At 37.0% G+C, this 19,098-nt stretch overlaps 1 protein-coding gene across 1 annotated transcript in view; it reads right to left on the minus strand.

Annotated features, from left to right (window-relative positions):
- WDR64 (WD repeat domain 64) overlaps positions 1-19,098 on the minus strand; it is a 65,398-nt gene that overhangs the window by 19,237 nt on the left and 27,063 nt on the right. The window contains exons 11-14 of the mRNA XM_050315190.1: positions 4,586-4,712; positions 2,798-2,946; positions 1,654-1,777; positions 246-415 (exon numbers count right to left, since the gene is read on the minus strand). Coding sequence (XP_050171147.1) covers positions 246-415; positions 1,654-1,777; positions 2,798-2,946; positions 4,586-4,712 — 570 coding nt within the window. The remainder of the gene's footprint in view (positions 1-245; positions 416-1,653; positions 1,778-2,797; positions 2,947-4,585; positions 4,713-19,098) is intronic.

Here is a 19,098-nt window from a genome sequence, read left to right on the forward strand (position 1 = left end):
ATCACAAATGAAAAAGCAAATGCAAGGAAAGAAATTATCAGAATGCTGAAAACCAGCAATGGACTAATGAACATTTTAACACTAGACAGAAAGGCAGAAAGCTAATTTGATGACATTGAAAAACTAGATTGTTCCTTGACAGTTTCTAAAAGTTCATCTACTAATTAATGAAAAACTCCTATTTTACCTCAAAAATTAGGGGATACCAAATGAAATTAGGGGGAAAAAAAGTATATTTGAAAAACCTGAATCAGTTTCATTTTCCCTGTCTTCTCCAAAACAAGAAGTGCATGTTGACTCTCATCAGCCTTCAGATAGACTATCTTCAGTACACGATGCTCATCTTCGCTGTGCTGAGCCAAAGGTAAGGCTTTAAATTCTTGCCCACTTTCAAACTCCCAAATTTTCACTGTTCCTACACAGGGATGACAAAATGTAGAAAAGGGAATGAACTTTCATCAATAACCTGTGCTTCAAAGTCAGAAGCTTGAATAAGATCAAACAGGGAGAAGACATGAAAAAAGAAAATCTAACTTAAGGTTGAGAGCTAGGTTACTGGTCTTTCAAAAATTGCAACAGCATGTGTGTTTCTTAGCAAAGCAGACTTAGGGACAAAAAAACTCATAAGAAAACATCTCTACCACTACGTCCTCCATTTTTCCATCTTTTTTTCCATGTCTATTTTGTTCTGCAGCCCAGGATAAAAGACTTGTGCTTACTTCTGTTTCTGGCTAACATTATCAGAGAGCAAGAGGAGTGTGAGAAGACTTCAAGTTCTGAGCTACATCAATGAGCAGAGAGACCTGATTGCTGGACTTATCCTACAGAGCTACTGGGAAGAAGGAGCTACAGAATTTTCTTAAGTGATGAAATTATTATATATGACTTCCCTTTTGTAAGACTTGACAGCATTCACCTTCTGTTGTGCACTTAAGATCCATAATGGGTGCAATCTCTGCTCCCAAGCAGAAACAAGAAATATTAGCCAATGTGCTGTGTGGAAAAGGCCATCAGCTCCTCTTCATGTGAGGTAGATTTCATATATTTTATATATTTTAATAATTCAGGTGTGTACTCTTGAACATTTGAATGTGAGAATTTTTCAGTCATGTTAACAAGTCATAAAATTATTAAAGCTTCCTGCAGAATTCAGTTTGCATTTGTTTATTGGAAAGGTCTTGTCATGTTACCTAAAACTCATGCACCCTAAACAACAGATGTGAAAAATTAGGAAACATATCTATATCTATCTAAATCTATCTTCTAGTGTTCAGTGACTGCAAATACTATAAAATTGAGCATAGATACTAGAAAATTTAAAACCTCCCATTCTTCATCTGCAGCTATTTAGTTATAGATCTAGATCCTTAGTTTTATGAGGAAACAACTTTTCAGATCAAGAGCTTTGAAGACAGTATTCCAGAGAGCAATAGGCTATCAAAGTACCAGAGCCCAAGTAGCCAAAAATCACCTTTCTATGAAACACCTATCAAATAAAACCCAGCCAAGATCCCCCACACACACCCTTTCCACAGACTGGCAGCTGTGCATTCAAAACTAATTTTGCTGTCAAGACAAAGAGTTCTGTCTGCTCATGTAGTATGTCATTTATAAAAATGTAATAAAAATGTAGTAATTATTTAATTGCTTTACCATCACATGCCCCAGTAGCAACATAAAAACCATTTATTTCAATGGCTGCACAGGTCACTTCAGTATTCACCCCATGTGCATCTTCAATTTGATATATTTGATATCCCGTTTCTAGGTCCCAGACCTGAAAAAATAATATGATAATTATTTGTAATATATCCTCTAAAACTTGTCGCACAATGTGTTCCAATGTAATGGGAGAGATTACTGTCAACAGCAAATTTTCACATCCTGTGGTCTCTGTTTCACACCTCTGTAACATCTGTTACAACAGCACACTAACAAGTTCTTTGACTGAAACACTAGTGTATTTTCTCTGGAAATATCCCTGTCCCCAGAGAAGCTATTCAGGCAAGGGGAGGCTCTGTTTAGTATGTATGCTGTGAGAAAGACCCTTGGCAATTCAGAGAGATTGATGTTAAATCAAATGAGTATTTACAGTGCAAAAGCAAAGAAATCTAACTAGAAAGGATGGTTTCAGTTAGAATTTCTGTGCTGAATATAAAAACCAGACTTTACATAAACATTTGTTCCAAAAATATAGGCACTATCTCTGGTCATTATCTAATTCTTTCAGAAATTTAAGCAATGCCTTAAAAAGTTGTTCGCTGTGGTGGGATAGCTCAGATTCAGCTGGATTTATGAAGTAGCCACTGATTTCATATGCACTGTCTGCATCTGATTTTCTGCAGCACCAAATGCCCCAAACTATCTTGTAATTGTAATGGTGTAGCCATTGTGGTCTAAGGAAGGCAAGGTTTATGGTGATAAATAATGTCTTTACCGAGAGTATAAACCGAACCAGCTTTTCTCCCCAGGAATGGCACACATTACCAGCTGGTCCAACGAAAGATGCTACCTCTCCCTACAAATCTTGCCATCAAACCTAGCAACAGTTGATGAAAACTACAGGTTCTCAATACCTCTGATGATCACTGTCACACTGTTAAAAAGAGAAGTTGGAGCTTCTGAACCCAAATAGGGTTCATCATGGCTACCACTTCCCTGGAAGTCAAAAATAGCCACAAAACCAACACTTAGAAGAATAAACACTAATAACTTGTCAAATTGCCCAGTAAATTATTTGAAACAAAAGAGCTGAGACCTTTATTTTTCAGTATAAATGGTGACAACTTACACTTACCTTCAGTATTGACTCAGTGCAAATGGTGAGAATCTGGTGAAGAGCCCTGTTGTAAATCAGAGCATTGATGCTTTTCTCATGTGTCTGTGGGAGGTGTCTTGTATCTTCTATCACGTTAGCTAGGGGATAAATATCAATGACATCTGAACCTGCACAGGGTGAGAGAAGTGAGAATATATATTTTGTGCATAGTATCAGTTACTTTCCCTGGACATAAAAGGATTTTATGTGAGCCATAGGGTTCGTTTGCATTCTTCTGAAGAGGATGAGGAATATTTTCTGTTTCTTGAGAATACCTTTCTTGAGAAAGGACAAGGTCTGTACAATGGTCTTAAGCCAGAGTGCACATGCATTCTCCCATTGCAGCTCCAGTATCACTGCTGATCTACCAGCAGAGGAGTAGCAGTGAATACACAGCAAAGGATGAAATTGCCTAATCCTTGGTGTAAATCCAGGCACAGAGGCCAGCAGCTTAGAAAAAGGCACAGAAGGAAAGCTATGGCAAAATTCAAATGAAGCATGAAGGTGAGCTGTGATTTATAGATGTTAGTGAACTACAAAGTGAATATCTCCTCTGTAAAGCCAGGTACATGTCAATGAGAATTAATTTGCTCACATACAGGCTCAGACTCTTGCCGTCTTCAGGGGCAAGGAGACATTCGCTTAGGCTTTTAATGGAACCATTAACAGAGTTCAGGACCAGATTTTTACAAATATTTAGGCACTTACAGAATCATTATTTATAAGGGCAAAGTTACCTCATTTTGTCAAGGATTAATCTGTTTATATTCCCTACATTACTAAGCCTTTAAAATCTCACTAACTTAAATTTGAACTACAGATAGTATCTGTATCCTTTAGTGATCAAAAAATTCACCAGAAACTACCAGTTCACTGAAAATAAAATGTTTCACATTCCTCTTCTCAGATTTGACAAACTTTGCAAGCTTTGTGCCTTGTTTCTAATCCAAGGACAGAAAAATCTGTCTCCAAAGACAACTACCTTGTTTTCCTGGTATGACTCAGGTCTCTGTAGCCCCAGAAGAAGTTCAGAGCTGGTTTTTTCAGTGACTACGTCTCTGGGGCAGACAAACCGTTCTGGTTTCAAGAGTCTCTGTCTTAGATACAGAAGACTAACATCCTTAGTGACAACTGCAAAGGTCTGGTCCCTCAGAGATTCCAGGCTCCCTCCTGCATAGTCAGGAAACAGAGCCCAAAACCCTCAGATTGAGTTCCCACAATATTTTATTCCTCCTCAGTCGAGCAGTACATTTGTTGACACCACAGATTGTGGGGCTGTCTGTAGCTACTGAGTTAAATAAGAAGTTTGAATATACTAGTGAGGGCTCCACAGAGACTTTATGTTGCTGTTTTGATCTCCAAATGGGAGGAGGGTGCTAGAGGAATTGTTAGGGGAAGACCAGCAGCTTAGTAACTTTCAAGAAATGAAAAGTCTATAGAGCAGTATCCGTAGTTTAGTTTTGCTATGGGAGGCTCACCTCTCCTTCAGAGAAGTCTTTCTCATTTCCTTTGGTTCTTGCATTTAATTTCTATGCTGTACATTTTAATGCATATTTTGATATTGAAATAAACACCAGATATACCCCACTTCAAAATGATCTTAATGTGCAAATACCCTTGCCTTGCAGTATTCTTTATATTCTCGTATGCCCTATTCCTGAACTCAAGTTCAGTTGTATGCAATCATAAAGGAAAGGAAATCACCATAAAGGAAATTGCATTCTAGGAGAAGGGGCATGCTCTCACACATCAGCTGCAATAACATACCAGTGATAAGTATGCCATGATCATTGTCGAATACCATGGGAAAGGTATCCAACTCTGCAGGACTCCCTTGGTTATCATGGAAGACCTGCAGCGGTGCAAGGGTTTGTACATCCCACACTCTAAAAACCTAGAGGGAGAGAGAGAGGAGAAAATCTAGTAGTGTATCCTGATTGGATTGTCAACTATGTTTTGTTTCTATGACAGTAATATTATAGCTTCCAATAAAAATCACATTGTTAAGCGTGGCACATCCCAAAATAAACAATGCAAATATCAGAGGTATCTCTTTATCAATTTTACTAAGCATAATAGGCACAGAAAGGCTGAATTTTGTAATCGTGACCTGGTAAGTCCACAGGAGAACCAGATCTCATGAGAATTGGTTCTACTTCTTAATGATAAGATGTCTCCATTGTGTCATAATTTTCAGTCACATACAGATAAATGCCAGTTGTTTAAAAACTTGTATTTGAACTGAACTATGAAATGCTGTGCAACAGTACACAGATAAATTCAGAGGGTTCTGGATAAAGAAATTCCTGAAACTTTTGACTGACAGCAGATGTTGGAGAAAATCAGGATCAGGATATATTGCAGGAGTATCAATTTTATGCATCTAAAATTCTTGTGCTGTACATAGGAAAACGCTACCGATCACAATCAGGGTACCTTCCTCTGAGAAGCACTAGAGGAATTATATGTATTTGTTCTTACTTTCAGTTTCAACAGAAAACACAGCACCTGGTTTAAACTCTTGAATTGCTCATCAACAATCGTATGTTAGCAGTGCTTATTCATCCTTCCTGTTCAAAAGCTGTATTGAACTTACTGACATCCCATGCAAACTGCTCTTAAGTCTACAACATTCTCATGAGGGGAAGAGGAGGGGCAGGCACTGAGCTCTTCTCTGTGGTGACCAGTGACAGGACCCGAGGGAATGGCCTGATGTTGTGTCAGGGGAGGTTTAGGTTGGATGTTAGAAAAAGATTCTTCACCCAGAGGGTGGTTGGGCACTGGAACAGGCTCCCCAGGGAAGTGGTCACAGCACCAATCCTGACAGAGTTCAAGAGATGTTTGGATGATACTCTGAGGCACGTGGTTTATTCTGAGGGATGATCCTGTGCAGTGCCAAGGGTTGGACTTGATTGTCCTTGTGAGTCCCTTCCAACTCAGGATATTCTGTGATTTTGTGGTTCTGTAATATTGCAAGAATCCATGATTTAATTTCTCAGATCCCATGGCTTTCAGTGGGGTGTATTTCCCTGCAAACTAACCCTACTATTCTCTCAAAAGTTATTCTGTCATCACATCTGCCTGCAATTTTTATTTACCTGCTAAAACTGTGGTGACTTTTATATAGGCATTCGTGCAATTTATTTGGATTCATTCAATTATGCTACTACAGGTGGGGCTGCACATTGGGATTTTAACACAAAGACGCATGTTGGTACAATGCTCTTATCAATATTCTGAGTGTTGTGGACATTTACAAAAGTCATAACCTGATTTTAAAGGATGTTACAGTTGATCCAGCAAAATTCAGAAAAGGAAAGGAAGAAAGAGACACATCAATCAGTGTTTAAACACTGGCATCAGAGAGAAATTCATGCATGATTGTTTCAGAATGTTAAGTAGAAGAAAATTTCTCTATTTAGGGGTTTTTTTTCAGGAAAACTCAAAAAGAAAGGATTCTGAATATCTTCTTACTGAGATTAAATTTTCTTTGAGACAGCACTGAGTCAAAAGAATCATTTCCATCACATTCCTCTGATCAGTCCTTGCGATTACATTTCAGGAGTTTGCTCAGACATGCAATTTCTAAAGCATACAAAAAGTAAAACAGGCATTGAGAAGACTTGAAAAAGGAAATCCATTTGAATAGAAAAAAAATATGGAGCTGTTCACCCTTGCTGACAGTAGACCAGCAAAAACCAGAAGAAGAATCAGTGATGAAAGTTGAGAAAGTTAAGGCAATATTGCAGGTGGATCACCAAGCTCAATTCTGGTACATTCACAATTAGAGCATGTAAAAACAGGCGTAAGAGCTGAAGATTAATCCGAAGTAGGTATCTATGGAGATATTACAGTCAGGTGAAAATCATAAATCACTGAACAGAGATATAATAACCTTTCCATAAACATCTCCCAGATCTGTTACAGAGTTAGTGAAGTTACACAAAGTAAAAGTGAAGATGATTCTAATAGTCTCATGGACTATTAGAGTTAAATTGATCAGTAAGTGAAATATGGATTTGTTGTTTTATCAAAGCAATAAGAAGAGAAAATGTTTTTATAGCACAAATGAATATAAGTAAAAGCCTCTTGCACTATTTATTGCTGCCTGTTCAGCTGTTAATGCCAGTACCACATTAAGAAAATGCAGTCATTTAGAGTGACAGCAAAAAACCTAGACACATCACAGCATTCATAAATCTCTTTCCTTCCTTATGGCTGCCTCCTTTTCCCAGCCCATGGGCAGGGATGGGGAGATTACATAAACCAGTGTTCCACATGAGTAACTCCCACATCTCCCACCCTGAGATACGATGTCACTGCTGTTCATCTGCACCAGCCCACATAACTGTGCATGAATTCATGCACGAAGAGAGGCAACAAAAGGTATGCTTATTTAGAAATTAGGAGGTGACTGGGGGGAGTTGCCTGAGGAGCATTTCATTGACAGTAACTTTACTGGCCTACTTATTTACTGAAGAACTTCCCCCAGTAGCCTGAGAAATACCAGGAATCCCTGAGGACCTCTGAAAACATATTCTTTATGGCAAAATGCTTCAATACTGTGTCTTCTGAAATAAAAAAGTAGACTATATAAAAGCAAACAACACATGTTAGGGAGGAAAAGGAGTGTGGAAAGAAGGAGCTTCAAGTGCATTTGGAAACAACCCACTGTTTCCACCTTACAGGAAAATTTGAGCTATACTTTGAGCAACATTATATCTACAACAGTAGATTACATTAATGAAAACTTGGTTTGGTTTAGTTGTTAGCAGGATTGGCCTTGACCCACAGAGAGACCTTTTTAAGAGCAGAAGAGCAGGGATTCTTGCCTGTGTTCCCACATTGTGGACAGCCTTATTCCCATAGTCAGTAACTGGCACTCAGTGGGTGCATCTCTTTCCTGTCTTGGCTGCAACAGCCTCAGCAAACTATGCTGTTACCGTCCCCAGGACTGCAGTCTGGATCAGTTCCCTCTGTTCTGGGATGTTCTTCTTGTGTTGTTCATTTTTCAACCCAATGGCAAAACGACATACTTACAGATGGATTTTCCACAGACACTAATAGAAATTGGGAACCAAATCCCTCCAGAATTCAGTGGGGGTTCTTGCCAAAGCCTCCTGAGATCCCTTAAAAAATTTAAATGTGTATATTTGCATTCATAAACACTTTTCTTTTGAGTACCACCTTTATTTAAGCTCTAAAACTCAGAACATAGAAAAGAAGCCTGAAATATCCTTTCCATCAGCTTTAAAGCCTATGCTTTATGAGCATGTAAAACCAGCAACACACTTCTCTTCTAATTTTCTTAATCCACTCACAGAGATAGAGAGAAAAAGGTTCATCTTAATAACTAAAATGTGAAGAGCAGAGGGAAAATGAAAAAAAAAAAAAAAGGGAAATAGGGCCAGAAAAAAATTGGTAAATAAATCTTTTATATGCTCTTAGTACAATAAAGTTTAGGCTCAGGAACACTTATCTCCTGCTGGGTTGTTATGAGGATGCCACTGTGAAAATACACTTTGATTTTGGAAGAAGAAAATCCTCTTGTTCTCCACTGTAATTAACTGAGATAGGGAAGGACTAAGGAAGTCCAGGTTTGGCCCTCCATCTTCCCCTGCCAAAACATAATCCCTTCAAATTACTGCTAGTTAAGAATAAGAAAGTGACTTTAAAACACTGCTCTGCAGAAAATACCTTGACAACTCTCTAAAGAAAATGGTAATGCTCTTGTAGTGCTTCCAAACTCTCACATCATGCTGATGCTTTTTGTAAGTTAAGGAATATTTGTTTTTTGAAGAAGTCAGCTTTTCTCAGTCACAGAATGGTGATGCTGCAAGTCTTTATGCAAGCCTACTTGTGGAAAAAAAACCCCACACTTATGCAGGAAAATCTGAAATCCAAACACTCTTGGGGCATAAAGAAGTTGCATTAGCCACAGCATTCACTGTAAGCATAGACAGGAAGAGCAAGCAACAATTAAAACTGATTTTCTGTTGAAGTCTTTAGTTTATCTGCCCCTATTTGCTACATTGTTCAACTGTTTGAGGGGGTCATTGAAAGCTCCATGGTCTAAGTGAAAAAATTTACAAATTCATACATGACACCTGAGCCCTCCAAGACAAAAATCACCAGGCATGAATGTCAAAATTCAGTTCTGCTTGCTGAGTTATTTAATAGAATAAGTTATCTGCAGAGAGTGCCAATGTGTGTCTTGTGATCCCTGAAGGTGATCCTGCAAAGTGCTGCAACTCCCTGTAATAGTAAGAAGACTTAGGAACAAATTAAAGTCAATGGGATTACCTGTGAGGTTAAGGCAAAGAGGATTTAGCTGTAAGTGTGTTAATGCAATGTGGTGCAGTAGACTGTACTATAACTAGTGCCTTACAGAGATAGTAACTCGGCAAAGTTCAAAATTATGAACATTTCAAATCACTTCATCTGATAGTATGATTAAACAGGCAATATATGAAGTTACTTTCCTCAAACATGAATGGATCTTGGAGAGAAATCAAACTGTTATATGCAATAGTCTAATTACATAGTAATGAGCCTGAAGGATATTTACTGGGTGCTGCTATTGAGAGCGTGTAAAGGCTCTGTATGTCTGTCTCTGTACTCTGTGTGCGTGTTGTGCTGACAACAGATATAGCTGACCACTATTGCAAAAATAAAATAATACTCAAGACTTCTGAAGAACAGTTTCAGGGGACATTTAGATGGTGTGGGGGTCAGAAACAGGAAGCAAGAAGTGTAGGGCAGAAAGGTGGCTGCCCATGAACACCTGGATCAGAAGAGCTACAAAATAGTCAGGTTCCCTCTGCCAATGTTCAGCCAGTCTTAGAATGATTCTCTCACCTTAGACAAAGTTTTTGAAGTAATTTTACTTTTTCATGGAATAACAGAACAGCTGAGGTTGGAAGGGACCTCTGGAGGTCACCTTGTCTAACTCCATTGTTCAAGCGAGGCCACGTAAAGCAGGGACATGTCCAGATAGATTTAAAATATCTCCAAGTCCCAGAGACTTCACAACTACTCTGGGAACCCTGTGCCAGTGCTTGGTCTTCATCAGAGTAAAAGAAGTGTTTCCTGATGTTCAGACAGAACCTCTTTTGTTTCATTTTCATTGCCTCTGGTCCTGTCATTGGGAGCCACTGAAAATATCCTGGTACCATCCTCTTTACACTCTCCCTTCTGATATTTATATACGTTAATGAGATATCCCTTGAGACTTCCATAAGCTAATTATGTAGGGTTTTTTTTAAAGACTACCCAAGACACAAAGTAACTTGAATTATGGGAAACAGGAGAGGAAATAACAGAAAATTGAGTGAGTTACTTGAAAATTCTGAAGAATATTAAATTTTCTTGAAGGATTACGCAATATAAGAGGAGAATAAAATTCTTAATATCTGGGAGAAATAAATAAACCAAAGAGAATAAAAGCACAGCAGCAAGGTAATTTTAGCTTTCAAAGCAGTATACAAAAAATGTACCTTACATAGATGTGGTCACATAATTTTTGTGAAGAATGACTGGAACAGATTTCCCAAGTGCCTCTTTTTCAAATTATCTAAATTAAATTTAATATTGTTGATATACAGTACATTCCAGTAACAGCCATGATTAGCAGTGGCTTCACATAAATTAAACATTGTGCTTCCAGCTGAGTTGCTTTCATTTTTCAGGAAGACAAATGACTGTACTATAAATATATCCTTAAAACAATGTCAGGTGCTTTCAAAACAAGTTAGACAAACATCCACACTAACTGGCACTGATACAATCACTTACTCAGTTCCAGACAAACAAAACGCACATATGACTTCCCACTGGGTTATTGCACAGCGGGTTTGCAATTAAGCAGATCTGGATAGAGAGGACTGGAGACTGATAACATTAAGGTTTGAGTTAATTTGCAAAAGTCAGAAAATAAAAGAATTAATAACATATCTTACTTCCCTCTATCTTCCCTGAAATGATAAAAATCTGCCCTGAGGTTCTGTAAGAATAAAGCTAACACAGGTATAACAGAGTAATTTTAGACAGGAAAATTTTGTCAGGGAAGTGTTTATGTAGTTGCATCATGTTGGCTGCATGAAATTTTGAAGATATTATGAATGGAATAATAACCTCACATGCCCCAGAATGGAGATGTGAGAAATCCCTGTTTACTGCACTACTTTCCTGCCACATTTAAAGGTGTGCATTGCTCTTTTGGTTTAGCTCCCAGAAATGAAATTACTTCTAAAAAGAAAAAAAACAAAGAACATTCCCTTCACTGATTTAAAACAAAGGCTTTGTGCCATTAACAAATGGTACTGTACAGTGGTATAAAGACAGAGAAAAACTACTTACATTAGCCCTACTGATCTTCCAACAAAAGTGTTTGTTTTTATGAATTGACGACTGTAGGCTCAAATCTTGCTCACCTGACTCACTTACATAGCCTAAATCAACCAAACCCATCATTGAAGATGTTCTAGTAAAATCAATGAAACCACTGGTGTAGCAAATTTTGACTCTCTGACTTCCATTAACAACTCAAGCAGGCAAGACATGAAGTTGCAGCCTTCACTGCTCTAGTTCTGGATTCCCAGCCTGCGCTAAGTGAGAGAGAGTGGTTGTCGCTGCTCCACTGCCCTTCAGCACAAGGGCTGTACAGTCAGGTCTGGGCTCTGCCATTAGCCTTAACCTTATTGTTTCCACAGACTGTAAGATCATCTTTCAGATAATGGCCTTCTTCCTACCACATCTCCAGGTTTAATAGCCCCTGTCCCTAAGAGTGGGGTTTTTTTCCCTCAGTGCTTCTGAATGCACTCAAACAGTTCTGTTATATGAAAAAGTGGAGTAATAAATGCTTCATGATACAAGATGAAAGTAGGAAGGGGAAAACTAACAACAGAGAATATAGAGGGCAATGAAGGGAAGAGTGACAGGAAGGAGAGGAAAAAATAAATACAGCAGAGGTTTCCTATGCAGCATTCTTTCAACTGAGCTGGAGCATCAGGTCAGTTTTCTGACCCACAGATTGTTCTCATATTAACATCCACTCTGTAAAAGTAAATCTTCAGTTGACTGGGCCCATTAAAAAAAAAGTATAGCCATTTCTATGAACATAGAGTATTTGTATTTGTATTTGTAGAAAAATGCTGTAGTGCCAATGTAATAACCAGACAGATCAAGTGCCTTTACACAGGTCTTTCCTTCCCTGGCTTGAAACATCCAACTCATGTCCGTAGTTCATTGTCTGTCTAGTGCATCCTGAAGCATCTGAGGATGATTCTTAGCTGTAATTTCAAGTCCAAAGCTGGCACTTTTTGAAGGACTTACATATTCTACCAGCATTTCTCATCAATAAAAAAATGTTGCTTTAGTGCTTGAATAAGCCATATTATTTTACTCCATGCTCCCCCAGACCTAAGCAAAAAGGTGTAAAATAGTTCTAACAGTGGGAAACACATTCCTCTTTTTATAACTCCCAAACAATACATATCAATGAAATTTCAGTCATAAAATAAGAGAACAAGCTGTTGCAGCCATCCTGGAAAACATGTTTCCTGAAAATTGCTTTAGTGGCTTCTGCAGAATTCCAACCAAAGAGTTATATAAATTTAAATTTGTATTTACAGTTTATATACATACAATTCTACTTTTATGCCAATAACTCAATCTATGACTGCAATATGCTGGCACTTTAGTGAAGAGTCCACATGTTATGTGAAAACCTGACTCCCTGTTTTGGTGAAGTGACAAAGGATGGGTCAGACAAATTTATCACTAGTTACTTTTTGGAAATATTTTCAAGCAAAAAAGACAGACACACTGTAAGCATAGTCGTGATGAATGTGGTTCCTGTTGGTCTGTGGCATATAATTTAACAGATAATTGTGGTTGTGGGAAATCTCAGCACAAGATTTTGAGCATGGTCCTATGATACACATAGATCACATCAGATCTTCTAGTAAATTCACTTAAGTGAAGGGCTGAAGAAAAAGACATGATTGTGGACTGCAGTGGTAACTGCACGTACGCACACTGTTATCTCTTAAGGTCTTCACAATCTGGAAGATAAAGAACCAATTTATTTCCAGGAACATTTTATTCTGAAGCAAGTTCAGCAGCATGGAATTATGACAATCCCTGCCTTGGCCCTCCGCTCTACCTCAGTGCCACTACTATGAAAATACTAATTAATATGACTAAAGGTCATTCAGAAATTATTTACAAATCTCCGGCTCTGCCTAATTTGTAGCTATTCATATGCTATAAACCAAAGAAAGTTTAATTTTTGTGATAGGAGAGTTCAGTATTTTTAATAGCCTTATTTCTATCAAGAAATCCTTATAATAGTGGAGCAAACAAAGTGCTTATGTGCTGAAATAGTTAAAGAAATCCTTATTTTCTTAAATGAAACCATCACTTGAATTCAACTTGCAAAACAGTTTCTTAATTGTTGTCATAATAAGAAGTTTGTTTTGTTAATCCTGGCCCAGGACAATTTGTTTTCAGTTAAATTAAATATCACAGAGATTTCTTCAATGTTTTCCAGAAAGCTGCATTGCATACTGGCCAAAATGCCACAGTGTAAATAAAAAAATCTGCTCAAAACAATTCATATGAATTCCAAGTTTCAGTGCAATGTGTCCTGGGCTGTACTGCTTTTGACAAGTTACCTAAGTGAGTGTGCTCTCTCTGCAGAGCTATTGAGGTCTAGCAAAGGAAAAAAATTTAAAAAGATGCTGCAAGAAGACAGCACTGCTCAGATGGCAGATGTTTCTACTCTGACAAGCACAACTCATCTAGGGAAGTGTGCTCATTTGGGCCGGGGTAGAATTAATTTCTTCCCAATGGATAGCATGGGGACTGTGTTTTGGATTTGTGCTGAATGCAGTGATGATAATATAGAGATGGTTCTGTTATTGATGAGCAGTGCTTACCCAGAGCCAAGGCTTGATGAGTAATCTGCACTTCTAGAATCTGTCTACCTCACCAAGTTAAGTCATCCGAACAGACTTGAGCAGTGTCAGAACAGATTAACTGAAATCCAGTCAGACCATCCAGCAACAGATGAAAAGCAAGTCCTGTGAACATACATCTTCAAAATAACTTAAATAAAACAAACATTGTGTAAGTATTGATCTGTGTCGTATTCAACAATTGGACCTCCAGATAATCAGATTGCCTTTTGTTTGTTTGTTTAAATATTGCAAGTCATCGCAGAACAAAAAAGTTAAGCTATTGTGTGGTCATATTTCTTAATAAAAAGACTAACACAGAGAGTTGAAATTAAAAACAGACTTCAAAATCAAAAATTGCAGCCGCAGAAAACACCTGAAATACTTGCAGCTGTCAAACCGATTGCTTGCACAATGCAAATAAAAGGTATCCTAAAAAGCCTTACAAGAAATAGGCAACAACGTACTTCCTCATTTCAGTCATGTCACTGGGACAGTCTCCCTCAGTGCTTAATACTGACCCTTGTGTTAAAAATATTTCACTTATTTCTATTTACAATTTTTGACAGATGGCTGAAGAGATCTTAAAGATGAACATAATAAGTTTTTTTATGTCTGCTTTCCTAAACTTCTTCAATAACTTAATTGCCTTTAATCTAACATGCAGTTGAGAGTAACCTAATGTTGCACTTTAGAAATAAAGACTACTCTTTGCATTTATGAAGTTTTAGTTTTTGATTACAGGTCTGCATGATCATCCTGTTCTCTTCACGGAGACATCTGTTTTGTACCTTCATCGTTGTATGGCATGGGATGTTTCTTTTGATATATCCTTAAACAGACTGATGCCTTCCTCCTCTTCTCCTGGGTTCCACTCTGTTTTCCATGCTCTGGGATGCTAAGGTGGTTAATCTTCTAAACTACTCTTCCACTGTAATACAAATCCCCAGTGACCTCTAATTTTTTCTCTAGTACTGTGAGACCATGGTGTAGGATTTGTTCATTTTTACGTTTTTGTATAAAGTACAACTTACATTAATGCTCTGTAGTATGGAACTGAGGCTAATACCATCAAATTAATCCCTTTATACTCTTGTAATAGATGTGCAACATTTGTGGTATTTTTAAAAACTATTCACTACAGGTTTTGAACCCTTAACTCAGCCATTACTACTTCAGAGTGCACAAGTGTTGCAGCACAAGTCTGAAACCAAAAGTCAATGTGATCCCTTACTTTTGAACTCTGCAGTATAAATCAGATTACATGTGGGCTGCAGAGATATTCTTGTGAGTACGTTTGTGAATGGCTTTTCAGTCTTTCAGTTTCAGTTCTCCTTAGAGGTCAAAGGAGGCCAAAGCAGGTAGTCACATTTTTGTTTGATTCCTTGTTTTAAAACATTTTTACACTTTTTAATATAGAAAGTTAACACCATGTACCAAATATACCAAAGAAAACTCATTATTAAAAGACTAACTATTAGATTTTTTTAAAATACAGTCAGGAAGACTATGTTTTGTAGCTTTCCATCTCTTTGGATTTAGACTCCAGAAATGTAGCTCATATAGTATCTATTCAACACTAACTCTTGTTCTTCTTCATAAAGTCACATGGAACATACCATAGGAAATTATGTGTTACAAATACAGGGAAAGAAAACCAGAAGTTAAGTGCAATATATGCAATCTAACTTACACATGAAAATGGTTTGGGAAAATGTTTCTCTAAAAATATTGTCTAAATATATTTCTCATGAATATCCCGTATTCCCACTGCCCAGCCCTTCCCACTGTCTGACCCATGGATCAGTAACCAAAGCAAGGACATTTAACATATTACCTAATCTTAAACCATTTGAATATTTTTTTGTAACAGACATAATCTACCCCTTTAGCAATTAAGATTTCTACTTTCAGCAGAAAAGATGTGAGATGCCAGTAGTACCCACAAGCCCACAGCACTGAATATCAGCAGCATGTGTCTGCTTACAAGAGAAGTGATGAAAGTAGAGGACAGATACAAAATAGTTTCTTAATTTTGACATGCGTGTTATTTCACAAAATACAGTAGTGGCTCAAGCCAAGGCCATGTCTTGTGATTACAAGGTGCAAAAAGAAAGTTTAATAAATGATTTGCATATTATCTATTTCTTAAGATCTTTTTAGAACAGCTAACAGAGAGTTTTACAGTCTACTGTAAAATGTAAGGAGTTTTGTATTCTTCTTGTATGATGTCTAAAAATTTCCCTTCTTTTTTTAACTCCCCCTGGCTCTCTAATAGAAGCTCTGGTTGTCTACCTGTGAAACTAGAACTTTCTCACTACAGTGGCCTGTGTAAGAAATAATGCCTATTTATGCCCAGTGAGAATTGAAAACCTAAACTTGACTGGGAGGATGATGTTTTTGTCATTCACATATCACTTCCTGAAGGAAACAGAACCAAACAGTACATAGAATATACAAAAATTTACTTCATTTCTGACAGAGGCCTTGACAGTGTAAAGAGTACCTGAGTCTGGGAAATACACATCTATCTAAAGAACACAGTGTTTAACCTGAAAGTGGCAGAAGAAATACTACAACATTCCTTCAGGTTCTGCTATCATGGGAATATATTTCCCTAGGGCACTAGTCTTAGGTTTACCTTTATGGTGCTGCTTTGAAGCTTTGTAATTTATATAGCATAAAAATATCTCTACAATAAGTCAAGAAACTTTTCAATAATTCAAAAAATAGCCATAAAGTATAAAATAAGCCTGAGTCTTCAAATGTGACAATTACGTAATAAAGATAACAATTACAAATCTTAATTTATAAAAGCACTCCCTACTTTTCAGCTTGTTCTGTAATTTTAGATGAAAGTGGCACAATAAAAAAGCTTTTATTTGAATATGGGTGTCTGATACATTATAGATTAAATTTAACTTTGGGGATGTTCAGAAAAAGTATTAATTAATTAATGCTTTTCCCTAGTTCTGCTATTCTGTCAAACATTTAATGTAAAATCTACATATGAAGAGAATTTTTTTCCCTTGGATACAGTTATTCCATGAGATCATTGATATATCTGTAACTTATTTTTAGTGAAGATATACACTGTCCTTGTTTTGCTTCAGTGGCCTCCTATACCACAGTCACTGAAAGATGAAAACAAAATAGAAAACTATTTTGATTTTTCCTAGCTAGGCAGTTTGAAAAGCAAATTGGTCTTTGTTTTTTATGTGGAAACAACTTATGTTGTTTAAAGTAATGTTAAAAGTTCCTGGGGAGTTGAACACCATTGTGTAATACCTGGTTCTTGTCTATCCAAACACAAATGTGCTTTTAGGTTGGAAGCATTATATGGATTCCTTCTTTTTTGATATAATTTTCACTATGGCCACAAGATTTATCTGACATTTAAAAGTCTAGGAATTCTTTTCTATTTCTTTTTATTTTTTGAGAAGTGTAATTTCTGCCTTATAACTCACTGCACAATTTAAAGATACATACATAGCTAGCTTTTAATTAATATGTTCATTGGCATGTATGAGTGATCTTACTGATGTCATTGGCACAACTTAGCCACATTTAGTTAAGATAAGGTGTCCATGTACTTGGAGACTTTTAAAATAGATTTTGCTTTACTCTGAATCATCATAGTGAATCACAGTAAGGGCCAAGAAAGGACCTCAAGAGATATTCTACATTTACTGCCCTAGGGGCTTCATTCTTAGTTGCTTTTCTATAACTGTACTAATGTTCATTCATTCATTCCCCTTGAGTCATATCTTATGTCTTAATCCATTATTCCTACATGTACAGCTTGCAGGCTATCTGTCCAAACCCTCCTCAATTCAGCAGTAATGTATGCCTGTAGCAAAAGTGCAGAGTTACCTACAGAACAGACAGGTATAGATATACAGGAGTGAGGAAGGGAGAAAGATTATGGCTCCAGGATTATGTGAAGGTGGGAAATTATGATGACTTATTTTCAGCTAGTAGTACTTTCAGAAAAGTGTGGGTTATTTTAAGAATAGAATTAAAGACATGAAAATGTGGTATTTATCGGCACCACAGGGAGGCAATGGTAAGCAATTACAGCAGAGGAGCAGCACGAGCAGGATAAATAGCTCACTAATATTTTCTGCATGACCCAACAAAATGCTGGGATTCCTTGAGATAGATGAATATCTCAGTTGAATAGTTAAATTAGCTCCTTATTGATTTGTAAGAGGTATTTTTTATTGAACATATCTTCAATTTTAATGACCATTCTGAACTCTAATACTTTTGCTAAAGACCTGCAGCTTTAACCAACTTTGGGCAACTGGTTAATTTAGTATGTACACTCTCTACTCCATCACTGTAGATGCTAATGGAAATATTGAGTAATGCTAAATATTGAAAATATTGCATTGGACCACTCTTGAAAGAGCTCCATAGTCATTCACAACTACTTCACGGGCTTCTCGTTTATTTTTGCACATATTTTTAGAAGTTTTTATTCTTTCCTGAACAGCCTTATTCTGACAAATGAAATAAATCACCAATGCCATGATTCCACCAATAACTTAAAAGGATAAAAATAACTTATCCATTTCCAGCAGAATGTTGCAATATTTTGTTAAAGAAGTGGTATTACTGGTTTTATTAGTATTCGTCTTCATGGACAATTCTTTGGATCAGTAAGCCTTGTGAAAAACACTGTTTAGAAAGAGGTCAATAGTTGAACATGATGTATAGAGACATCAGTGTCAGAAAAATACCTATGGATTTTTAGTAGGCTGGGAGGCAGAGAAGAAGGGTAAAAGAAACTGCAGGCAGTTTTTGCAGGTGATCACTACTGAATGAAGCATTTGGGTACAGGTTATGTTTTAATTCTGGCAGTTGCCAAAGTAATATGTAAATTATTATTTATTATATTATTTATTAATACCTACTGCTGTAAGTATTCTTTTGTCACATTCAGAAAGAAAATATGCCACATAATTCTTAGTCTTGCTTCTAAATATAAAATAATTTGGAAATTTTAAGCTAAACTCTGCCTTTCTATTAAAATAAACAAACTGATAAGCAATTACTATCAGAAGTACTTACTCAAAATTAGATTCCTACTTACATATATAACATTCTTTTCACAGAATCACAGAATCATTTAGGTTGGAAAAGATCTCCAAGATCATTGAGCCGAACCTTTGACTGACCACCACCTTGTCAACCAGACCATGGCACTAAGTGCCACATCCAGTTGTTCCTTGAACACCTCCAGGGATGGTGACTCCACCATCTCCTTGGGCAGCGCATTCTGATGTTTAACAACCCTTTCTGTGAAGAAATTCTTCT

Source organism: Myiozetetes cayanensis, unplaced genomic scaffold (genome assembly GCF_022539395.1).
Source record: "Myiozetetes cayanensis isolate MyiCay16 unplaced genomic scaffold, myiCay2020 scf2-11, whole genome shotgun sequence".
NCBI classification, from domain to species: Eukaryota; Metazoa; Chordata; class Aves; order Passeriformes; family Tyrannidae; genus Myiozetetes; species Myiozetetes cayanensis.